Raw genomic sequence first — 27,459 nt, 5'->3', positions numbered from 1 at the left:
AAAAAATACATTAGGTGACGAAGAGCATGACCCAAAATATTGAAAAAATTGCGAAAAAAAAACAAAGATTAGATGTAGAGGATATAAAAGAATTCAGAAACGGATAATACCATTGAAAAAAGGAAATCTTAATTTACTAAATTGCGTCGAAAAAAGACATTCTGGATAAAAACCGAGCGCGAAAAAAAATAATGAAACGATGTACTACTGATGACATCTTATGATGTCATCCGCCACCCATGGAAGACATTCGTGACATCATATGATGCCACCCGCATGGAACGTGTTAACAGTACCTACCTAATGATGAAATTGACTAAAATTATAAGGGCATACCAACTCATGATAAGCGGGTGGCAAATTTTTCATTATTTTTTTAAATTGTAAAATTATGAGAAGATGAATGGCAAAATAATTTATTTTGTTGTAAGAAATATTTCAACAACCAGTCAACCTTTCCAAAATTATCCTTCAGGAATAATTTATTTAAACTATGGAATACTATGGGTGTGTGGTACAGAAAAGTTTAACCCTCAATCAATTCTAACTGTTAATTATACCATTGCACATAATTTTTATTCCATCTTTATTGTAAAATATTATGTATTTACTTAGGTTCTCAGTATTTCACCATGTAGCTTGAAGTTTCTTGATTTATATTTCTTTTTTCATTCTTCCTTTGGTCTTTATCTTTCTCCCTTGATTCTTCTTATTTGTGTTTTTAGAGTCCAACAAATCCCTGGTTTTAACTGTGTATCCTGGGCTCTTATTCCATGATGTTGCAGTCTAATGTTTGCCCTCAGAACTTCCTTCTGGCATTCCACCTTTATTGGTTGGCCCACTGTCATCCGTGACCTCTTGAACTGTGAAAGGTTTACTCCATCAGCACATGATTCAAGAACATCAATGAAAAAGAAACTACCAACTACTTAATAAGAATTTAGCACTAAGGAATATTAATTTTATAAAAGAAAACATTTTCCTATGATGGTGGTATTTAGGATAAAAAATATTGATTAATTAAAATATAAGATAACATAACATTAAAATATCAAATGCTACTTTTGAATGCCTGATTCAACCTAGCACTTATTCAAGTTCTTAATCGCTAGATCATTGTTGAAGGACACTTCCTAATTTTTTTCCCGCTCCCAGTGAAATTTTGAATAGCATTTGCTGGCATCATTATCTTTTGCGTCTTGCTCTAGAGAAGCTGTATCTCTCTATTGCTTCTTTTTCTTTATCAGGCTATTGCTTCATCTGCTCTCTGTGAGAACGGGTGTATTCTAAATATAGTGACGAAGTAAGCATGGACTTTGGTACAGATTGTTACCTGTGAATTCTGTTGGTGCAATATCTCCAGCTGTGGTGCCTGTCTGTGCATTGTTTCCCGTGACCAACTCTTGAGCTGTAAAAAGATTTATTTAATTAATAAATGACTCAAGAACATCAATGAAAATGAAACTACATAGTACTAATTTAGCAATAAGGAATATTGATTTCATAAAGGAAAATATTTTCCTATGACTGTCGGATTCAACCTAGCATTTATTCAGGTCCTTGATAGGGTAGTTTCCTTCATCAAAGAAAATGAAAAGCATTGATTGCAATTCATTACCCACCATTAGTTTATTCATAATATAAAAATTTCAGAAATCCAAGTTTAGACAAATGTTAATGGTCAATTTTAACCTCATTTAAAAAAGGCTAGATTGGTGGCCATGCAATGCCACTCCACGAGACCTCACAAGGGACCAGATGCTATACATAGTCAGGAGTTTTACATCATCTGAGATTACCAAAGCATGCATGAGATACAGAGCTCCGGGAAACATTTCTTAATAATCACCTGTTAAAATTGCCTATGGTCAGAAAGTTTCCTTCGTTTGGTATGGTATTAATAATCCTTATTTAAGCCATGCCCTATCTGCTAGCAGGGTACTCTGCTACTGCAAGCAGCCTGCATCGTAGCGGTGCTCATAGCCTCGCACCAAGGTGGCCTCACATGGCGGCAGCCAGAACCAGAATGACATCACACAGGCTTTTCCCAGCATTTGTACTTAGCCATCACATTTTCGCGCCCTTGACAATTTTCACTTTTCATTTAATCGCAAAAAATACATATAGATATTGTCATTTAAAAATATAAAAGCATGAAATACACGCTCATAATAATACATATTTCAATTTAGGCATTAAAAAAAAATAGTTTCCTACATTCATCATATCGCACTTTCAAATATTTGTTCTACATATACCTCAAGTAATATACGTACTATATGGACATAGCCTCCCATTCTCTAGCAGTTCCCAATTGATTTCTGCAAAAGCTGTGCATATGTATTGCTCTTTCTCGCTCAGTTATAACAGCTTTTGACAAATCGTGCAGCTTCCGCTTTTTTTGCCTTGTTCACAGATTAAATATTTTTCCATTGAATCCGATTGTGTGGAGGTGCTGCCTGACAAGTGTAAAGCAGCTCACCTAATTTGATGCAATTTCATTCAATTCCCACAATACAGTTTAAGAATCCAGACTTCCTGAGGGCTCTCTCACAATCCTTTTATATGTGTCCTCCATTCCTTGGATATGTAAACTTCATTAACTTTACGTACTCCAGGATATGAACTTAAATAAGAAGGACTGGACACTCATAGAAATTTTTGTCCTCTTTATTGTCACTGTGAGCAAAATCAACCACAAGATGGAGGGTCAGTACATTCTCACCGATTAACAACACTTCACTGTTCCTAGAATCACAGCTAAAAATATTACATTTGATTATGCAAGCATGGATTTTGGTACATTTGTTACCTGTGATTCCTGTCTGTGCATTACCTGTCTGTGCATCACCTGTGGAGTCTGTCTGTGCATTGTTTCCCCTGACCACCTCTTCTGCTGTGAAAATATTTACTTCATTAATACATGACTCAGGAACATTTAAGAAAGTGACACTACTAATGATAATTTAACAATAAGGTATGGTATGGTATTTGAAGGAGGCGACCTACAGCTTAGGTCATTTGCGCCATGAGGGAAGGGTAGGTGAGGAAAGGTGAAGGGAAACCTGGCGTCCGCATTAGCCTGCTCTTAACGAAAGGCGCCAAGGGGAACAGAGCTCAACGTCTCATCTGACGGATGGAGTGTTGCGCTTGAAATGTCCTCTACAGAGCATTCAAGCAGGGATCATGCAGTCTATGAAAATTCTCTGCCAGTGCCGGGATTAGAACCTGAGCCCATGGGGAGGGAAGCCAATACTCTTGCCACCACACAAACCCGATCCCCCTTTAACAATAAGGGACATCAATTTCAATAAATAGATATTTTCCAATGGCAGAGGTATTTAAGACAAGAAATAATAATGTATTAAAAATATAATGCACCGGAACTAAAAAAAGTATATGTGCCTTACAGGGGCGCAGCTAGGAATTAAGGCTAGAGGGGATTTCAGGCCCAACTAATACTGGGGTGTCTGAGGGTATGGCATACCTACCAGGGTAAGCGGGAGGTGCGAGGGCCCTCCGCAGGAAAAAATTTAAGATAAATGGTTAAAAATGGTGAGTTTTACGACCTTCTGAGGGATATTTTATTAATACTCACACTATTCTATAAGTAATATTAATCTAAATAAATAAAATAGATTAAACTTAAAACATTTTCTGAGCTCTGGGGGAAGGGTTTATCCCCCAAAACCTCCCCCTCGCTGCGCCTCTGGTGCCTTATGTCTGTTAGATAAGAAATAAATTCCTACATTCTCTGCATCATTCTTTCAAATACCTATTTATTCTAACTTCCTCAAGTAACCTACACCAAGGACATAGCCTCAGAGTCTCTAGCAACTCCCAACTGATTTCTGCAAAAGCTGCGTAATGCTCTCTGTTATGGCTCATAATAGCTTTTGACAAATCTTACATTTTCTTTTGTGTTTCACTTTTTTCACAGATTAAATATTTCTGCACTGAATTCCATTTTTGGTTAGGTGTGATAGGAAGGACTACACACTGATAGAAATTTCTAACCATCATAGTGTCACTGTGAACAAAATCAACCAGTTGATGGAGAGTTGTTGTTCACCCATTCATTATATGTAGGTAACATACTTGACTATCCCTAGTGTCAATGCTAAAAATGTTATTGTTTGATGAAGCAAGCATGGACTTTGGTACTGTTGCGCCTTGAACGCACTGTAGTGATTTTGTATATCATGCATTAATTGGGGATAGACAATTGAGAACTCATAGGGAGAGGGTGCATGGTGAATGTGGCGGAGAGTTACGAATGAAAAATAATTTTTTAAATTGGATTTTCAACCCAGACTTGAGTAAGGAGTCATTTTCATAACAAACAAGACTGATGGTGATGGTGTAGTAATTTAAGCTTTGCTCTGCACTATGGAAGTTGAAAAAATTCTCAAGTTAGCACCCTTAAAAGATAGCACTCTCTGTGCCAAGCACCTATTTTAATCAAGGAGGTTAAGGAGGTCGTAAATATACTGGAGGGAGCACCTTTGGTTCTGAGCGTTGAGTGCAGTGTGGCAGAAATGGGGGTGCTCGGGTAGGAAAGCCACGCCCACTTTGACCAAAACATTGATAACCTCATAAGAGTCAATGCTAACGACATATTTGGAGAAATATTCAGTCATGATCGCTGTTACGGTAAAATAAACTATCGCAAACGAACACAGTAAAACCTTTTTTCTATCATTATCGGAAGGCTTCGTGCAAATATGCCTCAAATATCGTTTCCCAAGGAAAAATTATTGTCACTCACCACGGTTCTGCTGTGCAACTAGCTTAGCCAAAAATAACATATTACAAGTGTACAATATCCATTCCCCTGCTCTTCTACTGGTAATTAATAAGATTACAGCAAATGGAAATCTTACAATAGCGGACCGGTCGCAATAATAGTTGGAAAGTATGTTGACGGCGATATATTATCACAATGATATGACTACATGGACAGTTTAATATACACAGTAGTATGACAAACAATCAGAAAACTCCGATGACAATCAAGAAGTAATTGTTGCATTTTTCATTTTATAAATCAGAGGCGATATAAGTAATAGAATACTTGATTATTTACGTACACTGTTTGAGACTAACAATAAGTCCGAAAATAGTGAAACCAAGATGGCGGAATTCTGACCACACTTAAAACTCGAATACTGCACCTCCAGATATTTGCAACCTCCTTGATTTTAATGCATATCATGAGCTGTGATCCACTGGTATGACCACGCACCCTGCCTGTTCAGGTACAACTGCCCTCCCCTCCTCCTCCGCACTCCCCTCACTGCTCCACTGCCCTCTATCTCCGTCTGTTCCCCCACACTTTCCTTCTTTCCATGGTAATTCATTACTCTCCCATTTGAATGATGACAGCTCCATCAAATCTCCTTGCCCTTGAATCTATATGCAACTCATTTATATATTTGCATGCATAGTGAAATACAGCCTCTTTCATGCTCGATATACCCACTAACATCATTTTGGCATCTCTCTCGATCCAAAATCTTCCTTTTTTATGCCTTAAAAGTGACCTGAAATTAATCTATAACATCCTAAATTCCATCATAGACTGTCCTGAACTCCTTTCTTATCTAAGTTTCGGTGTACCCTATTGCAATATGTGCACCCACTCCCTGTTCCACATACCAGTTCCCAGATATACACTTATTCAATGCTTCTTTTTTGTCTTCCTCCCTTCTCCCTTTGATTACCTTCCTCAGAACATTAATTCTTTTTCTATATTCTTCAAGACATTTACAAGTTTGGCGCTTTCTCATCGCTCTAATAATAGGTAGCTACCATTACTTCTTTATTCACTTTCTTGTAGAGATTGTCCGAATTCCCTTTTAAATGTTACATATCTGTATTTTTTCATGATTTTTTCTTGCTATTTGTCAGTAAATAGGCAGTACCTATTGCTATATGTTGACATTTTCAATAAAATAAAAACAATAGTAATAAAAATGTGACTCATGAAATTGCTTTAACTCTCTGCAGTTTCAGCATATTTACATCTGATAAGTCCCATTAGTCTTATTATTTATGGTTTCCATACTTGTTCTTTGTTATTTTTGAATTTATTCATTTTTGCCATTTGCCCAATGAGATGACCTTTTGCATTCAGTAAATAAAGAAATAAATGAATACATACGTTCTTCTAGTTGGTAATTGGCTAGAAGAAATGGATATGCTTCTACTCTGTCTATGTTGCATCTGTTATAGCGAGTTTCTTTATTACGACACACCAGTGCCTCATCAAGTGGACCATGGTAAGCCATTTCTGTAATTGCTAAAGAAAAAAGTTTATCACCATCTTGGAACAGGTAACAATTTTTTATAATAATCACAGTTTTTCAATTTTTGCCATGAAAAATAAAAACCCAAGTAGCAAAAGAACATTGAAAAATTTCAAATAATTTTGAAATCAAAATATCATAAGATTGCTAAATTCATGACTTTTTCAAGATTTTCAAATAATTTTAAAATAATGTATTAGGTGTTGCTCTTTTAAAGTCTTTTACCATTTGATCTCATTTTGTTGATTGTATATATACATGGATATGTACGAAGTAATGGCTTATTTTTTGCATAAAATGTTCCTTTTCTATAATTTCACAGAAAAATAATTATGTGAACATTATTTTAAAATAAATTTCAAAGTTATTATTTGCATACGTTTTAAAATAATTTTGAAATAATTAGATAGATATTTTCTGATCATTTTAACGTAATGTTGAAATCATTTTAGCATAATTTTGAAATCATTTTCAGCATCAATTTGAAATCATTTTTATACCACAAATGAATCCCTTTTTTCAAAAGTGAGTTTGAATTTTGCTGTTTTCAGGACTTATTGAAATCCACAAAACGGTATTTTTTGGCAGTTTTCCCTAAGATTTCTAGAAATTTAAAATAATGAATTTATGGGATAAACATCCCAAACTGAAGGATGCATACTAAAACTGGAAACTTGCATACTAAAAAGGGATGAGGCCTGAACATATGACACTCAGAAATACAAATGTTTCATAATCGCAGCAAGAACATTAGATTTGTATGAATTCTAGATGTCTGGGATAGTGGTGGACATTCAGTGAAAGCGTGCCCATAAGCAAACGCTTAAATTATCACAAAGTTTGTACTACTTCATTCAAAATATTCCCCCATATCATGTCGGTAGGATGTAATTATAAGGTGGGACATATTTTTTACTGTTTCTGGCACATCTCGTAATTTCAAACCTGTTTACTTATCTCATATATTAACATAACAATTAATCATTTTAAAAGGAGGCTGAATTAGTTGCGTATTTTAAAAAGTATAGTTCATAGCTCCTTCAAGAGTAAGGCATATTTTAAACTCATGGTAAAATCATTTGAAATAATGAAAAAAAGATTTGTGACGTTGAAACAGAGAGAGCTAATATGTTTTCAAAATTATGTTAAAGTCATTTCAAAATGTTCTCGCAATATATTTTAAAATAATTTTTACATAACTTTTTGCTACTTGGGAATATAAGGCAATGATTTCTAATGGACACAACCCAGATATCAAAGAAAAGTTACATCATAAGGTGATTAATCACCAATAAATCCGTATTCATAGAGATGCAGAGGGGGAAATTGGGTAAAGGTAGGAGTGACATTGTTGGAAAAGTGGGCAGGTGGAATATTTTGGGTGTATTGAGTGCAAATGGGAAACAGGAAGGATTGGTGGGGACACATGATCACAGTGTGTTTCACGGGAAAAGTCAATAACAGTCCATGGATCCAGGCTATTATTGATGCGGGAGATTGTTATGTGTTGCACTGAGATGATAACAATTACTAACAACTACCAACAATTACCAGGAATATGTTCATAAGACATACAGATGGATACATAACTGATGATTTTTAGCATGGATGAGGGAGAGGGAAGCTTTTTTTGGGGGTTAATAGTATCCTCTGTTTGAAAATAGGTTTAGGAGGATCAAGGAAAGACCGTAATGGGACAAAAGCACTTATCGATAATTGTTTCAGGCTTAATCTGGTGAAATTTCAGGATTTTGATAAATTAAAAGCTGCTGGAAATTTATTGATAGGGAGGCACTAATTCATTGGGGAGGCACATGTCGTTCCTGAAAAGCTGCATTACATATTTCAAGCATTTCCAGAGGGTGTGGTGGGTTCGAGCTCTGGCGGTCGAACCTTCATCCCAGGGTGTCAGCTGACATGTATAAATACGGCGGGCTGACGGCGGAGCGGGGGAGTTGTCGTGTTGTACTGTTACGAGATTGTTACTCTGTTATTCGCTCTCTGCAATAAACCGAGTTCTCACAAGGAATTCCTCTAAGTTAATACGCCCGTCAGCACAGAGGGATAAGTCTCCTATTTCTCCCTGATTCGTGGATAATTGCTGTGAAATTATTCTTTGTTTCTCTAACAATTGATTTCACTTCATTCTGAATGTAACAATATTTCTATGTTCACTCTGCACTCCTTTCTGTTCTGCCAATGTATCTCATGTCTATATGTATTTGGGATGACTAAAAACACAAATGAATAGTTAAAATAAATAATTAAATATGTAGAATTTTAGTTTTCCTGGCATATAGTTTGAAGGAATAAATTCCGGGATTCCTACAGGGTGTGGTATTGGGTAATTGGCCCCATCGTTTCAAGGGCTGAGTCAGCCATGATCTTCAGGGATAGAATCTTGAGCCAAATTCTTTACGGTAATTTGCATATTTATTTATATCCTTGGTTGACCTTTTGTTGTTTATGCATATGTACAGCAAATAATTATGATAATCCAAGTGCTGCTTAGTTGGAGGCCTTTGTCTCTATTTATGTTCCAAAACCACATGTAGCGTTCAAATCATTGCGTGCTACCACCGAAAGGCAGCACCGCCTGAAGGGAGACAGGCGGAGGACCCTTGGCGCCGGCAGGGTAACGGTATCCTGGGGATTTGGTGCCCTTCTCCAAGAGTAGCGTCCCTGAGCCTACGCGAGTGAGACCTGCCAGCCGTAGCGCGAAACTGTGACTGAATCCGCGGCCATCGCGATTCGCTGATTCTCTGAGTGCGACTCAATTGTATTCGTGACCAGGGGGGTAAGTAGGAATTAAGGCTGGGGGGGGTTTTAGGTGCAACTAATACTTAGGGGTGTGGGGGTATTGCATACCCTCCAGGGTAAGTGGGAGTTGTGGGGGCCCTCCTCCAGAAAATTTTAAGATAAAATGTTCAAAATGGCAAGTTTTACAGCTTTCTGAGGGATGTTTGATTAATCCTAACACTATATTTTATTCTATAAATAAAAAGCTGTTACATCAACTGTTTCAGAACTAACTTCAGTTGATTTTATTTCTTAAATTTTAGGATTTGGACAGGAAGCTGGTCCAACAGTAAAAGGAGATAATAATACGGCATATAATAATGCAATGTAGCAGGGTATGTAGTCATGCAAGAATATGATATTTAGGCCCCAGGGCTGGAAATAGGAGTTTTGTCACGGGGGTAAAGATCAGTTTGTCGCCACCGTCTACTGCCTCCATCCCCATTCCCCCATGGATAAAATATCCTCTGCAAGATTTTTTTTTTAGATGCAATAGTTCAATATATGTATGTACATACACATCGTATGTATGCCAGGTAGGTATTAGAAGATATATTTATGAAAATCACTTGCTAACACTTGCATTAATTAAACTCATTTTGGGTGGTAAATGATCTTTTAAGTGCAACCGGATAGTTTAGATGGATTTAGATTAGATTATTATTATTATTATTATTATTACATAAATTGTTACAAGTCGACCATAATGTCGGGTGGTAACATAAAATCAGGAAGCATATATACAGAGAAAAAGAACCAGAATATATATCCATGATAAAAATAACACCCAAATTCTAATCACATACAACTAAGAATTTAACATTATCCCAATAAAACAATTTTAAAACAATCCATTAAATACATTAATTCTAATATAATACAACTAAAAAATAAGCATTGACCCAACTTCAAACTCTCTTTTTGAACCATTATGTACTAAATCAATAGGTCAGTGCTTCACACTTCTTCCTAAAAATTTTGGCATTTGAAGGGAAGATCTTAAAAATCACTTCAGGTAGGTCATTCCACTCTTTAATTCCTCTATGCAGGAAGGATTTTCTCAAAATGTCTGTTTTCTGTTTTTTCAATTGAATTTTAAATTTATGGTCTTTCCTTCCTATGTAGCAGGGTGAGCCCAGCTTTAGACCTAATTCTTTCCAACCCTGCTCTTTTGTGAATGCTTTGTATACCCCGCATAGCCTATTAATGGTTCTTCTCACTTTTAGAGGTTTCCATCCTAAGCTCCCTAGCATTGCTGATACACTTTCCCCTCTTCCATGTTTTCCTAGAGTGTACCTGGCTGCCTTTCGCTGAACTCTTTCAAGCTTAGAAGATTCATTGTTAAAGTGGGGATCCCACACAGAAGTTGCATATTCAAGTACAGGACGAACCATGGTCCTGTAGGCCATTTCTTTAGTTTCTCTTTTGCTCTCTTTTATATTCCGCGTGACCCAATGCAGGGTTTTAAATGATCCCCCTACCACCTGATCGATATGCACTCCCCAATCAAGATTAGATGTGAAATTAACCCCCAAGTATTTTAAGTCCCTAACTTTGGAAATATTTTCCCCGAGCAAGCTGTATGACCGATTCTCCGTGTTTCTCCTTCTCGTGAATGTAATTTGCTTGCATTTTCCCGTATTCACATCCATTTTGTTGGAGATTATCCATGAAGATATTTTTTTCAGGTCATTTTGAAGGATACACGGGTCTTCCCTGGCTTTGATACTTCGGTAGATTATGCAATCATCTGCGAAAAGTCGTATATTGGAGTCAACTCCCACATGAATGTCATTAATATAAATTAGAAACAATAGCGGACCTAATACGCTTCCTTGCGGGACCCCTGATGTTACCGCTATCTCCATAGAATAACCTTCACCTACTCTTACCCTCTGAGATCTACCTTTCAAAAATTCCCTAATCCATACTTTAATCCTATCATCTATCTGTAGCCTACTAATTTTCTCTATCAATTGAGCGTGTGGCACTGTATCAAAAGCTTTTTTGAAGTCAATGATCACCGCATCAATTTCACTGCCTTGATCCAGGACTTCAGCAATGTCTTGCGATAACCCAAGTAACTGGGTCTCACAAGAAAAGCCCTTCCTGAATCCATGATGATACTTGAATAGCCAATCATTTGTGGCCCAAAATTCGCGCAAGTACCTAGCGATAACTTTTTCAATTAATTTACACACTACTGACGTTAGGCTTACTGGTCTATAATTATCTACTTTAGTTTTATCACCCCCCTTAAAAATAGGTATGACGGTTGCCATTTTCCATTCGGAAGGTAAGTCCCCATTATTTAGTGTGACTAAAACAAGTCTTCTAATGTAAGGAACTATTGCTTCATCCCCTAATTTTAATGCATCCATGGACACATTATCAGGACCCATTGATTTATTTCTCTGCTGTTTCCGTATTAGTTTTAAAATTTCATTATCTGTCACGCTTATATAGTCGAATTTATTTTGTCCACGGCTAGATAATAATAATGAGGGTTCACAATCTTCGGTGTTAGAGTTTGAATCAAAATTACCATCCCTATCCTTATAGCTCCTAGCGTACCACTTATTTAGTTCGTCTGCTTTGTCTTTGTCATTTAAAATAACTTTCCCACCTTCACTCACGATCATAGATATGTCGTTATTAATATCTTTTTTCCTTCTAATATATTTGAAAAATTTATTAGTATTCTTCTGGCTTAGCATATTTACCAGATAGCTCTCCCGGGCTTCCCTTTTTTCAATATTAAATCTTTTAATTATATTTTTATAAGTTTCAAGGTTTTTAGGGCTTATATTTCTTTGTTTATACACACGCCTTGCCTTCCTTTTCAGTCTTCTTATATTTACATTATAATACTCTGGATCACTGTTATGTTTAAGCCTTCTCCTAGGAACGAATTTTTCTATACACTCGAGCAAAATATTCTTAAAAGAATCCCAAATTTCATCCAAAGTAGCACCTTGACCCGCCCATTTTGGAAAATATTCTCTTAGCATGTTTTTAAAAGCCGTCACATTTCCTTTCTTATAGTTCCAGATGAATTTTTCAACTTTTTTCTTTGACTTAGTGGGTGACAACTCTAGCTCAATAGAAACCGCCGAGTGATCACTTATACCCGGTATTAACTCAAAGCTTTGCACACCCTTAAATGGCCTTATAAGGAACACATCTAATATTTTACTTCCTCTCGTTGGTCCCTTCACAAGCTGCTCGAATCCCTCTTCATAAACTAGTCTATTTACAAGTTTTTGAACCTTGCCATTGCCTTTAGCATTACCATCCCAGTTGGCATTTGGCAGATTAAGATCCCCTGCTATGAGGATTTGTTTGTTCGGTTTTTCGGCGCACGCATCCGCCAGAGCCTCTAGTATACTCATATCCTCATCCGGTTTTCTGTAAAGTCCAATTAAATTTAAGGTTTTTCCTTTTTCCTTCGTGTATATATTTACACTCAGCATTTCGAAATCTGCCCTTACCCATTCTAGGCTACTCAATAAGTTAGACTTGACGCAAATGAATACCCCCCCTCCCCTGTCAGTCCTGTCCCTCCTGTATACATTGAACTCATCTGGAAATATTTCTTTCGAGTTGATATCTTCTCTAAGCCACGACTCAGTGCCTACTACACAGTCAGGATTACACAATTCAATTAGCGACTGAAATTCAATAATTTTGTTTCTTATGCTGCGGCAGTTAACCTGAAGAATTTTTAAGATCTTACCTTGGTGCTGTGAAGTATTGGGGATGGTGACATTTCCCGCCGATGTGCTGCACATTAGCGTATTTACATCGCTGTAGAACTCTCCTATTTGTTCAACACCTCCTGTTAACGTCTCTATTATGTCTGTATCACTTGCACTCCTGCACATTAGTGTATTTCCTTTCCCTGTATCCATATAGGGACCCTCACTCCCGTCTGAAACGGACTTACTCATTTCATTACAATATTGTATCCCTGTAACTTCCATTTCACCCTTCACAATAACTTCCCCACTGTGATCAGCATTATGATCATCACCACCAAGTCCCTTCTTTAGTTTCCCGACAAATACATTTCCACAACATCACAAATTAGTTTTCCAAACTTCTGCGATCCGGATCTATTTAACCCATTTCTGCCCAAGCACAGAATTAATTGTTTTTTTATAACTTTTTTCATGCAAATGTTGTCATTTCGTTTTAATCTATACGAATATGATGTTTTTTTGTTCATAAGTCAAGTACTTTAGTAGAAAAAAAATGTTGCGTTTTCGCAACGTTGGGCGTTAGTGGGGTTGCCTAGGCCAACATTGAAATCAAACTCAAGGGTCAAGAACAAAACGCTTATAATATATTAAGATCACAAATGAATGAATGATATTGAAAATAAAATAAATATACATATAATACTCATTTGTTTATAAATTACAATCACATCACATTTTGTCATGGAATATTCTGAAACACGTTGAGTGCAAAGGGACATTACATTTCACACATATGAATACAGTTTGCGATTTGCAATGCCTACATCTTCTTCTGCTCTTTTTTTCCAAGCGTTTGATTAAATGTCCCACTTTGTCCTTTCTAACACAGTCTGGAAGGCCCCTTTTAGGTGGGCGACCCAGTCCTTGATCATTCGTCACGTCAGGATCTTGCACTTCTTCTTGATTTCTGTTGCCCACTTGGTTTGGTATGGTTTCTTCCATAACTCCCGATTGAAGTAACGATAAAACTATGCAACTCTTGAAGTCCAGTTGCGAAGCTCTATCACCGGTGGCCAATTGGAAAAACTTCCAGGCATTGACAGCCGCCATATCTAGAGAATTTATAAATAATGGTCACCACCATTTCTTTCCCCTCGTTCTTATTCTGTAGTTCGCTACACCATTGTCATGGAGATCAACTCCTCCCATACCCTGGTTATACTCGCGAATTAAATTTGGTTGAGGGATGAAAACGGCCTTCCTTGCCGTACGATCCCATCGTTTGGCTTGGTTCAATGGAACCAAAAATCCAAAGTTAGAAGCGACTGTAACCACAGCGTTATCAAACCAACGAACCACAAATATTTGGTTTTTTCGGTCAAAGGCTGAGAAGTAATACCCTTTTTTCCTTATTTTGGAAATTTCTTTAGAAGCGGGCAAAGGGCATTTAGCAATTCTACTTTCTCGAACAGTTCCTGTACCAAAATATCCCCTCTCACCTAATATGCACAAGAGGCTGTGGCTTGTAAAGAAATTGTCAAAAAACAACTTATGCTCTCCAGGAAACTGAACGACTGAGAGTAAATCAAGTACAACTTTTTCTCCCAACCCTAGATTTTCTCCATTGTTTATATTGGTTTTGTATTTGTCACCAGTCCCAGCATATGGTTTGAAGTGGAATACGTAACCTTGAGCTGATGCTAGGCACCAAACCTTGAAACCAAATCTAACGGGTTTCCCCTTTATATACATTTTACTGGAATGCCGTCCAAAGTAAGGTACCATCTGTTCATCAATGGAAAGTTCATGTGAAAATATTCCAAATTTGGCAAATCTCTCATTAAGTTTATCGAAAAATGGCCTAAGCTTAGCAAATTTATCGTTTACCCCGAGATGACTATTGTCCGCAAGGTGCAACCACCTTTTTATTTCCTCAAATCTGTTTCTAGACATAACATTTCTAACCAACGGGCATTCATAATCTGGACGTTTCATCCAGTAAGAACGCATGTTAGGTCGTGTATTATATCCTGTCAGAAATAAAATTCCAAAGAACTTTATGATTTCCGATCTTGATATGGTAAAACTATGTTCGTTCTTTGATCTCGCGTATGTGATTGAAAATTCTAATATCATATCCAACAAATCGGTATCCAAAAACAATTGAAATGTTTCAAATGGCGTGATATTACCAAAAGAGTTTTTCAAACGCTCTTGCAAGATGTGCTCGGTGTTTTGAGGTTTCGTCTGATAGATGGGAGAAGAATTTTTTACCCATTTTATTTCCTCCGTGTTTTTTCTGCGCTTTTTCCCTTTGTTCGTGTTCAGTAGAGGCTGAGTTGGTTCTTCCATTCCGGGGATGGTTTTTGAAGTATGAATTTCCAGCTTACCTACGATGTCTCTCGGTGTTGTCTGGTCGGTGTCGTTCAAAAGCATGACATCGTCGTTGATGTCTTCCTCGTCGGACAAAGGATCAGCCTCTGGAGGTAGGACCACAACGTCAGTTGGAGATTCATCGTTCGCCTCGTCAGTTTCGTCAGTTGCCTCAATTTCCTCTAAAACTGACACGATTTCTTCCACAGTAGTGAATGTCTTAGAAAAACTCATCTGTAGAAAAGTAACAGGAATGTCAACCGAAAGACTGGTCTGTGATAAGTGAATACTTCAAATATACTTTAAATAACGCAAATGCTAAAATACGAAAAACAATCACAATAATCCAAGAAAATCAACTTATGTACGTACCTTGAACACACTCGGAAAGTAATTATGTTCACAGGAGGTATCGATATGCAACCCGGGAATAAGATAAGGGAAAATTCAAGGATAAAACACGAAGATAACCAATGCCAAATAACTGGAAAATGGTAACACATATGCAGGCAAACTCTAGAGAGAGACTAAAAGCCAAGCGCGGCAGAAAGAAACACACGGTGTCTCACTCGAAGTTCCTCACGCAGATAAGCTTGTAGAACAATGTAGCAGTCCTTCTGCCCAACGTTGCGAAAACGCAACATTATTTTCAACTCTGAAAATTGATACTTTGTAACTAATTTTATCATCGAAAATTATTCTCATGATCATTTACAAAGACTAAACTGTTATTATCAAAGCAGTGAATAGAAACAATGTTGGATAGGGCTTAGAAATTTTTTTTTTTTTTCGTCTCAAAAAAAGTGCTCGGAGTAGCCATATTTGAAAAATCATAACAAAAAATAAAAAAATCTTAGAACGACAAATGACCAATTATTACATGAAGTAAGTGTAAAACTACATAGAAAAAAATATTGAGCTGCCTAAAAAAATTTAAGATTCTAACTGTTCTCCATCAAAATTAATGTTGCGTTTTCGCAACGTTGGGCAGAAATGGGTTAAATGCAACCCATCTCTTCCACGGTCAATTGACTTTACCCAACAGTTCGGATCCACAAAGAACATCCCCTTCATTTTGCAAACCCAATCAAAACCTTCGTTTATATAATCTATGATTCTGTCCGGCACATCTCGCCTTCTCAGAATCCCACTTATGATTATTTTTGCCGAACTGAAAGCCGTTCTAGCAGCTGTGCACATATCCCATACCCACCCCACCACATGGTCACTTGTTCTAGCCCTTTTCACGTCATTTGTCCCAACGTGAATGACCACCACTTCGTCATTGCCACCATTAGTCTTCTCTTCGGTCTTCATTCTTCCAATGATCCTCTCCAGACCTTCTGTTCTCACACCAGGGAAACAATCAACCACATACCCTTTAAGCCTCGGTATCTCCGCAGCATGTCTCAGTAGTGAGTCCCCCATAATACGAACCCTTGGGGTGCCCTTCCTTACTGCACTTCCAGGAAGGACTCCACCCATCTGTGGGCCATCAAGCGCTCCCCTCGATAGATGAGGATTGATAGTATATGGGATTGGTATATAGGTTGTTATTTTTTTTAAATTTTTGATGGTCCTATCTGCCACTCTTTGGTGATTAACATAGATGCCACCCCTGACGAAGGCTAAAAATGAACAAATCATAACACAACTCATATATTAGTGATTGACAGAGTCTTTTTTTATTACTTAAAAGTTAAATTTGCAGATAAATGCATAATCATTTAAGATTTAGTAATACATACTAAGATTTTAGGAGGGTTTCCCAGAAAGTAATGCACCATTTTTTTTCTTCAGCATTTATTCATATCACATAATGAGAATTGCAGACATGAAAGAATAATGCTTCAGCTACACACCCTATTTCTCCAATTAATTTCCGTCCCTTTCTATAGCCGTCATCTAGCGTGAAGCCAGGGCGTGTATGCCCTGTTGGTACCTGCCAACAGTAGCGCAGCGAGGGGGGTTTTGGGGGTTTAAACCCCCCCCCCCCCCCCCCCCCCCCGAGCTCAGAGAAATGCTTAAGTTTTATCCAATTTACTTAATTAGATTGATATGTATTACTAATACAGTGAGTCCTCGTTTAACGTTGTTGATTCGTTCCTGAAAAAGTCGACGTTAAGCGAAACAACGTTAAACGATGCAGTGTTTCCCATAAGAAACAATGTAAAAAATTTAAATAGGTTCCTAGCCATGATCCTAACAATCCATTTCTTCGTGAAGAATCCAGAATTTCCCGGGCCAATCCAAGGAGGCCAATTACCGGAGCCGTAACTTTAAGCAGACTTCGTGACCAATCGGGAGACACATGAATCAGGCCAAAATGAAAAAATCTGAATCTGACACTCGGAAGCACGAGGATGAGGGGCGAGTCAATTTTCGTGATGATATGAATTCTTTAACCCGGCGGAAATCGCGTGAAACATTCATTACCGATTATTCACTTCAGCATGATAACGATTCATTCGAAACGAAACGAATTTTCACAACGAAAAGGTTGGGAAGAAGGCATTATTAAATGAAATATAAAAACTAAAAAGAAAGTATTTTAATGGCGAAACATCGATATTTTCAGTAAAAGAAGAAATTTTAATTGTAAAAACTCGACCTGCAAACCTAAAACTCGACCGATCTCTCCAGCAGTTGCACCTTCATCAATTCTTTTAATAATACCAAGTTTTTGTTCTAATATCGCCGTTTTTTCTTCACGTCTGAAGAACCACCAGGATAGCCACTCTTCTTCTTGGACGTTTTTTCTGTTGGCATCACAAAAATATACGGATAATGGGTAAATGAGGCGATAATTATTCGCTCAGATTCATATTTAACATACGCTACCCACGCCAACCTTTTCTGTCGAACGAAAATTACCAATCGCATTAATATAGTAATATTTACTCGTAGCCTACGTTATATACATATATGAATAACGTAGGCTACGATTTACTATACATCAGATGCGCTTGCGTTCTGTTCGCCATTCATTTTTTTTTCGCCGCGCATAATTTGAACAACGTTATCGCGAAGCAATAACGACGTTAAATGATAAAGGGTTTCAATTTTTGGACAACGTTATCGTGAAACAACGTTAAACGGGACGACGTTAAACGAGGACACACTGTAGAAGAGTGTAAGTATTAACAAAATAACCCTCAAAAAGTCATAAAACTCACCATTTTGAACTATTTATCTTAAAATTCCGCAATTAATTAATCACGCACCTACCGCTTATCCTGGTGAGTATTCCACACCCAAAAACACCCCTGTATTAGTTGCACCTAAACCCCCCCACCCTTAATTCCTGACTGTGCCCCTGCCTACCAATCCTTGTTTAAAGTATACTGGGACTAGCCGCGGTGATAACTCTTACGGGAGTCATGGTGACGGTACCAATCGGTACCAACCAAGTGACGGTACCAATCCTTGTTCTGGCCACTGGGCCATTTCTTCACTGAGTGAATCACCTCCTCCTCATCCTCAGAATGTCTTCCACTAATGGCATCCTTTAATGGGCCAAAGAAGGGGAAGTCTAAGGGAGCCAGGCCAGAGCTGTAGAGGGGATAGGGTGATACTGTTCAACCCTGTTTTGCCATGAGTTTGACAACCCTCAAACTTGTGTGGGGCCGAATGATAGGGTGATAAATCAAAACATCTCCTGGGATGGTAAGGCACCGGGGTCGCTTGAAGCATCAATTTCCTCTGCTGATTAACCGATTGAGCACCTACTGCCGAGTTGCAATCGGTCTTTATTCGCAAATGGCAACAACAGCTCGCTGTAACATGTCCGGTGTAACAGCCGTGGGTGTCTCCGTGACTGCTGCAAATCTTGGAGCACCGTGAAACCACACTATGATGTACTTGTCCTTTGAGCCCAGTAACTGACTGTACTCCTGTTGACACCAGATGCTCCACAGACTTTGCACACGCGTTTGTGAATATTTCCCTGAATTTCTTTCTCTGCAGTGAGAAATTCAATGATGGCATGCTGCTGGTTACGTACATCACTTCCAGATGCCATTTTGAAACGGTCCTGCAGATACACTATATGTCGGAAGAACAAGACATTTTGCGCGCTCATTCATGAAACTTCATATAATACATAGGTTATGTTTCCAATTAACACCATTGTTGTTGGCCGAGAAAAAAATTGTGGTGCATTACTTCCTGGGCAACCCTCATAATAATGGACAGGTGACATCAGTGGTGGATCCACAGAGGGGCTAGGGGGGCTGTAGTCCCTCACTTAGGCATCCAATTTACACTAGATAAAATGGCAATTTTTTAGGACCCCGACAACCTCTGGGAGATTGCACCCTCCCTCCCCCTGGTCTCTCTCCTACATCCGCCACTGGCCAACATTGATGGCTATGGTTAGCATTGATGTCAGCCACCAAAGACCTGGAGGTAGGACCTTCAAAAATGAATGTGACGTAAGTATTTTCACTTTCCAGAGGTGTCATTGGTATTGCTAAATTTGACTATGATTTTTTTATACAATAAAATTTACTAATGTAAGAGGCGACTGTCATCTTCCTTACCTCATTTCCCTTCCCATACAAACTCAGCGACAACTCCTTTCCTTTCGGTTCCCACGGTTCCCCACCACCCAACCCCGACCGGAAGTGCAAGCATGGCCACGTAAAGTAAGACATCTTTCTTAAGAACGTGAGCCTGCTACGCACGGGCGAATAACAGAAAAACGCTTACCAGAGAGAGATGACAGCGCGCGAGTCAGTCGGCGAGTGTACACGAACAAGGGAAGATTAAAGAGTGATTGTTGACGACATGAGTTGTTTCCTTTTTCTGTGCGATTTTCCCGATCAATCCCCGGGCGACGACGACTAGAGGGCCTTGGCGACTTACACTAATTAATATAACATGAATTAAGTTAGTAATGGGACAAATGATTTTCATTTCATGAAGGAAAATCTTCAATGTTTTGCTAAAAATTGCATTTTCCCCCAATGAGGCAGGTGTTAACGTCATCATATGATGAGTTGAAACTTCGCCGATGATACAATGAATCGAAATCTGGGTAGTATGATCAGGCCCAGAACAATGGAGTGGACATGTGTCTTGGGCAGCAACATTTAAAAAGTTTATTAAAAAAATAATTTAATTTTTCTTACAACAAACATACGCTGTATAATTTCAACTACCATATCTAAAAAAAAAGCTTACAGATATACTAGGGGTGTTCAGTAGGGCGGATCGCAAAAATCGATTTTTTTCAAATCCATCTGGCCCAATGAAAAAAAGTTGTGGGACCGATCAAAAATAAGGCCTGAAAAATTTGAGACCTCTACGTGAACCCCTGACCCTCGCTCAAATGCGATTTAGGGGGGGAAGGTCAAAATTCGAAAAATATACAATTTTATGGTCATTTCCTATAGATTTTGCCGAGTTACTGCCCGTCTAGGGCAAAAACTTCGTGCATTTTGACGTATCTGCCACCATTTAGCCACAAAATGCCTAATTTGAGTCCGCGCCCGCGAAGAAAATATTACAACGCCCGCGCAGCGTCGCGGATACAAGAGCTGCTAGCCGATCCCGTCCCCTCCCCGCTCGCTTCTCCCCCTCCCATGCCTCGAATGCAGCAAAATTCATCTCGCGTGTGCTGCTAGGAGGGCGTTTATCTTTGATAATATAAATCGGAAGATGGTAGAAGGTAAAAAACGGTGCGTAGTGAGACGACTTGTCCCTTATTTGGAGCCTCGTCGGCGTTAAACAAATCGATGTTACCAACTTATAGAGAAGTGATGAAACATTTTTAGATCTGCGAACGCAGGAAAGGAGCCTGCGGTCTATGAAGACGCCTCTCGAGCGGCTATAAGGTGTGGGAACTTAGGATATACACTTCTATTCCGGTATTGTCCGACAGCTGTGTCTAAATGGATTTTGGGTGAAGGCCGCTCGCGTCCCCTCCCCGCTCGCCTCTTCCACGCCCAAAATGCACCAAAATTCACACCAAGTGCGTCTTTCTTCGTCTTTCTTACTAATATTTGATGTTTCAGCATCGTCCGGTGAGGAACAATCACGAAAGAATTACTCAATTATCTTCTTTCCAGTCTATATTTCTTATATCAGTGTCATTCCTCGTCTTTCGCTGCTGTCAACAAAGTTTTGGTGAATTCTTTCACGAATATCTCGTCCGCATGTATAATAAAAAGAATATTTAACTTCAATTTTGAACGTTCACTAATAGATTTTTCATTTCCACAGCGCTAATGTCAGATATAGCCGAAGGAACCGGAGTCTCTCTCCAATATATCATCAGCGTGTAGTCCTTTACGTCGATATTAAAACCCAGCAATTAAAAAAATCTCGGATTTGTTGCCGAACGCATCCTTGCAGCAACGCAAATTGGGTCCCTAGATTACCCTCCCAATGTTTATGTCGCAAATCCAAGTCAGCATAGTGCAATTAGAAAATAGACCACAGTAAGGGATGAAACACGGATTTAATGCTTTCCCGACGAATGATGTGGGTTAACTCTTTTCGGGATTCAACAAAATTTATCTCTTATGATGAGCCCCGAGTCGGAGATTGAAATGTTGGCCATTATGGAAAAATTAACCCGGTGGGAATCCCGAGTTGAGTTTACTCTTTAAGGGATGTTGGAATTATGATTATAGCAAAGGGATGGTGCCTCCTTTTTTAATTTTGTGTATCTACTTTTCATTCCGAAAGGAATCGATAATCGCATAATAATAATTTTATAACTTTTGCTAATCCTCTGACGGGCGAAGCAAACCTCCAAAAGTGGGACCCTGTTTCTTCAATTAACACCACACATTCCCCTCTAAACTTGTATTGATAAGTCCTCTTGCCTTTTTTCATCAGAAAAGAGTATAGTCTTTCGTTCCAATAAAATGGAGCCCTTTGATGAAATCTCTCTTTTCTTGCCCACAGTAGGCAGGGCTGGGCAAAATACAGGCCGAGGAGTATTTGAAATACAAAATACTGCACAAAATGTATTTGAAATGCAAAATAAAAAATACTTTGGACTTCGGTATTTGAAATACAAAATACAAAATAGTATTTTAAATACTTTTTAAAATACAAAATACGCTTGTAAGGAAACTAAGACATCTTTTAAAAAGTTCTAACACATAAATAAACATAAAAATTCTAACATACACATATACATTTGAGATTTTTCAAAATAAAAATTATCAAATGTTGCTCTCTATGAATGTATTATTCCCCTTGAGGAATACAAGTTTTTCAAAAAGTTTGTCTGACAGAGCTCCCCTCACAGGGAAATGGATAAACCCAGCAAGTGAAAATAAGTCTTTCCACTGGTGAAGATGAGCATAGGCTTGTATTAAATCTGATGAACATTTTCTTAATATTCGGATAATTTTGTAAACTCGACAGCGATTTGTCAGTATGTAGCATCTTTTTCTGTGTACGTAAGTGATTCTGGTACACTAGCTTTGATGTATCTTACGAAGTTATGACTTTTGCGTCGGCTAAAGTTGCGGGAACGATAATTGCTGTTGTTAGGTTCTTGCATATACCTCTATCACAGTTGGCAGACGCATTTTCCCCGAAGAAGTTCCAATTTGAGTTTATAGTCCTTAATGTTTATTTTATGAGGAAAGTAGAGATACAAATCGGCTAATTTCATTTTCTTTGAATGAATTGATGAAGAAAATTTTTGATACTATTTTCCCGTACAAGAATTGACGATGTTGACTCATCGATCACCGATTATTCCCTTTTTTCCTCAGTTGTCGAGTTTCTTTAGGATTCAATCCAGCAGCTATCATCTTTCTTTTCGTCAGCTTGTCTTTCAAACTACTTCTTCATTGGGGGAAACTTATGCTCCTCCTTGCACTTACACGCAAAAATATCGCATAATTGTACATGTTCCTTCAAAATTGTTTGAGCTTTATACTTCAATAAAACCCTACTTTTTGTCTATTCTAATTTTCCGTAAGTTATAGTACTTCCTGTGGTACCGCTAAATCCATTTAGTCACATTCACAATGGAAGAGAAGCGCGTCACCATAGTTCGCACACCTTATAGCCGCTCGAGAGGCGTCTTCATAGACCGCAGGCTCCTTTCCTGCGTTCGCAGATCTAAAAATGTTTCATCACTTCTCTATAAGTTGGTAACATCGATTTGTTTAACGCCGACGAGGCTCCAAATAAGGGACAAGTCGTCTCACTACGCACCGTTTTTTACCTTCTACCATCTTCCGATTTATATTATCAAAGATAAACGCCCTCCTAGCAGCACACGCGAGATGAATTTTGCTGCATTCGAGGCATGGGAGGGGGAGAAGCGAGCGGGGAGGGGACGGGATCGGCTAGCAGCTCTTGTATCCGCGACGCTGCGCGGGCGTTGTAATATTTTCTTCGCGGGCGCGGACTCAAATTAGGCATTTTGTGGCTAAATGGTGGCAGATACGTCAAAATGCACGAAGTTTTTGCCCTAAACGGGCAGTAACTCGGCAAAATCTATAGGAAATGACCATAAAATTGTATATTTTTCGAATTTTGACCTTCCCCCCCTAAATCGCATTTGAGCGAGGGTCAGGGGTTCACGTAGAGGTCTCAAATTTTTCAGGCCTTATTTTTGATCGGTCCCACAACTTTTTTTCATTGGGCCAGATGGATTTGAAAAAAATCGATTTTTGCGATCCGCCCTAGTGTTCAGAAAGTAACCTCCGTTTTCTCTCTAGAGAGGGAGTAGAACAGGGAGTAGTCCTGCCATCGTTGCACGGCAGGTCAGTTGGCGTACAGGCGTATTAGAGAGAAGGACTTTTGAGTGCTAGCCAGTGGCGGCTGGTGGTAATTCATCTAGGGTGTGCATTAGAGCAGATATTGGATGATTTAATTATATTATGTTAATACTAATCCATGAGCATCATATTTCGTCGTAATAGAATAAATAGCTAGCAAAACATATCACTGGTATATTCTGCCCTTAAAATTGCATGAACAGAAATAATATTAGCATGCATGAAAATAATTATTCTAAACACACCTTTACATGTGACGGTAGGTGAAATTCATTCTCCTTTCCTTACACCCTATGAGGAAGTAGTGTAGAAAACGGCCATACATATGACTGTGTTGCAGACGGACTAGGATGCTGGGCACAGGTAGTGTAGGTGGTGGCTACACCACTACATTACCTGCGAGTCACTCACCAAAAATATGCGCGTGCGCACTCGCATCATTTTGAGTCTGCTCCCATCACACATTTGAACTGTGCATACCCCCCGCTTACTTCGTCCTGCCAGAGCACCCTCAAGCGATCGCATAGACCGAAAATACGCCCGGCGCGATGCCACTGGATCGCACACTGGTAGAGTGGTGAGTTCGAAAAGGAGGTAGCGGTAGCGTTCAGAGCTTCATGTTTCTTGCATATGCAGACAGGATTTTTATCCTTCTCGTTGCAAAGGAATAGTTTTCTTTTATTATTCATTCATCTTTGGGTGTGCACTTGCTAACATGCATATACGCACGCGCCACCACTGGTGCTAGCTGATTTTTATAGCTTGTCAAAATGTGTGCTGCAATTGTGCCAAGTATGAAGTGCATGATGTCATTCGATTGTTCACAGCTAAACAATATTCTGAAGCAGCAATTCATAGGGAACTTTGTGCTGTGTATGATGGCCCAAAGATAATGAGTGAAGGAGTTGTTCTGCAATGGATTTATGCGTACAGAGACGGATCCAGAATTTTTCCTGGAGGGGCTCAAAGGTCTGACAGGCAAACGATCTTCTCATTATTGTGATTAAAAACAAGACAGAACAATTACTGTATGAAATAATCTCTTTATTTTAATATGAAATTAAATGATTGAGGCTCAATAATACACAAAACAGAATGAACGTAATGATAACCGTATAAAAAAATTCCTCTATTTTGTAAGCGTATGGGGGGGGGGGGTGCGTTCCCTCGTGCCCCCCCATCAGGGGATCACGGGCGCCACCTCAGGCCGTGCCCCCCCCGAAGCATATTCCTAGTTACACCACTGCCTCTGAGGGCCGAAAATGAATAGCTGTAGGCAGGGGCGCAGCTAAGAATTAAGGCCAGGTTTTAGGCGCAACTAATACTTTGGGGTGTAGGGGTATTGCATACCCGCAAGGGTAAGTGGGAGTTGCGGGGGTCCTCCTCCGGAAAAATTTGAAGATTAATGGTTCAAAATGGCGAGTTTTATGGCCTTCCGGTTTTACGGAATAGGGATATTTGATTAATCTTAACACTATTCTAAAAGTAATACTAATCCATTAAGTAAAATGGATTAAAATTAAACATTTCTCTGAGCTCTGGGGGTATCTAGATGGGGGTAGGGGGTTTATCCCCTAAACCCCATCTAGATGCGCCACTGGCTCTAGGGATAAGACACTTTCGACCAATGAAAAACCGGTAACTATTTTTTTATAACGGTGTCGTTACAAAAAAATAGCGTTGAAAACGGGAGAAAGTTTTGAAAAATTTCTAAGGAGATTCATAATATTTGAATGAAGTTCGAAGGCAGGAGCTAAAGGAAGACGAAAAATAACAACATTTACAAATGCATTAAGGCTGTTTATGAGGATAACTACGAAAACTTAATGTAATGGTAGAAAAACTAATAAAAAAATCTCTTATTGTTAGTAATGCCTATTTGTAAAGATAATGAATCTTATCCGTCCAATTGCTATTCGACCACTTCAGATTTGAATGGAAGACCCAAGAAATAATGCAACGCTACTATGATTCCAATACTTCAACTGCCATGGCAACGATTAGGTACTCACGGCAATTCACAGTATCGCTCCAAGACGCTGTCACGCAGGCAAGACATTAACTGATCACTCCCGCGAGTTTCTCCGTTTTTCCCAATGAAATCGAATTTGATCACATCTCAACCAGTCCTTGTCTCCTGATAAGCCAAAAATAACGCATGAAAAACTACTTCTTTTCATCACTAAATATCTGATTCCTTATCTGCATCAGTTGTGGCAGCGATAACTAGAGGCACGAATTTTTCGCGAAACGATTTTTTCGCGGAATGATGCGAAATATCAAGATTATTTGGGACAACGCGAAATATATTATCCTGAGCGAAAATAATGCGATTTATAAAGAATTTTTACTGGATATTTTGCAAAAATGTTGCATGTGTAGCAAAACCTCTACCTATGGAACATCTTTTCATCGTAAAATCCTCATCGCCGGCCAAAATTCAAGCATGTAACGGAGGGAAACATCTTTGTATCGAACCCCATTATTTTCGACAAACCTCCGCACTTATATAGCATTAAGAGTGAATCCCCCGAGACCGCGAAACTACCTCCACCGAATGAAATATTCCGTGATAAGTTTTGCTCATGCTCCCACTTGTTTTCTCATTTCTTCAGGAAATATTACTGCTTCCAACTATTAAAATCTATCATTTTAAGCGCTGACGGAAAATTTCCAATTGAATTCATTCAAATATCCGGACAATATTAATCATCAGACGCGTTCTACGTATGCAAATCCAACGATTTAAAGATGTTTTTTGACCTTTAATTGTGAATCAAGTCATCAATTAAGTTATGTTAATCATAATCCCTCTTGTATTTTCATCTTTATTCGTCCGTTTCACTCCAAGAAACCTACCAAAGTTCTAAAATGGTAAGAGTCGAATGGCGATAACATACGGCGTGATTATCATCCAATTGCCTTTGATTAAATTTTTTCATCATTCTCTTTATTTTCCCGTACCAAATTTGCGAGGTGATAATAGGGAAGTTGAAAAATGAATATTGTTTCCAAATATTAGCCATAAAATATGTAAAAAGTAAGAATGAAGTGGTCTGATTGGCTGGTGGCCCGAATGATGAAGAACCACTGAATAGCATCTTGAACATCATTCTCGTTCTCCGCTAATCTGGAAAATATATCCGCTTGCTGCGGCCTGTAACCTCGTTATAGCTTCACGATAAAGGGGCGGATTTAGAATGCGGGCGGCCCAGGGACCATTTTGGTGGGAGGCCCACTGTTTCAAGGTGTTGCAAATTGTTACGTAGTAGAAGGAAATGCAAGGAATACAATTTTCATTTCTTTTTTTGGCTGCTGTATGGGTATCGTATTTGGAGTAGGCGACCGGCAGCTGAGGTCATTTGCGCCATGGGGGAAAGGTATGGGGGGAAGGGTGGAGAGAAACACGGCGTTGGCATAAGCCTACGAAAGGCGACACGGGTACCGCGGTTTAGCGTCCCATCCGCTGGACGAAGTGATACGCTTGAAACGTTCTCCACACAACATTCAAGTAGGGATCGG

General features: G+C 38.8%; 1 protein-coding gene across 3 annotated transcripts; it reads right to left on the bottom strand.

The window, feature by feature from the left end:
- Positions 1–402: 402 nt before the first annotated feature.
- Positions 403–26,071, bottom strand: LOC124169632. Of its 3 annotated transcripts, none has more exons than XM_046548279.1 (5): positions 25,950–26,071; positions 6,164–6,301; positions 2,837–2,896; positions 1,334–1,408; positions 403–863 (listed from the first exon to the last, which is right to left on the bottom strand). In XM_046548279.1, exons 2-5 carry the CDS (start codon positions 6,288–6,290, stop codon positions 787–789), a joined length of 339 nt encoding a protein of 112 aa, XP_046404235.1. In that variant the 5' UTR covers positions 6,291–6,301; positions 25,950–26,071; the 3' UTR covers positions 403–786. The 3 variants fall into 3 exon arrangements, with proteins under 3 accessions (XP_046404235.1, XP_046404238.1, XP_046404236.1); XM_046548282.1 differs by having other exon boundaries at positions 2,837–2,893; XM_046548280.1 differs by having other exon boundaries at positions 6,164–6,292.
- Positions 26,072–27,459: the final 1,388 nt, after the last annotated feature.

This window comes from Ischnura elegans, chromosome 12, assembly GCF_921293095.1.
Source record: "Ischnura elegans chromosome 12, ioIscEleg1.1, whole genome shotgun sequence".
NCBI lineage: Eukaryota > Metazoa > Arthropoda > Insecta > Odonata > Coenagrionidae > Ischnura > Ischnura elegans.
This window is presented reverse-complemented; position numbering and strand designations above follow the sequence as displayed.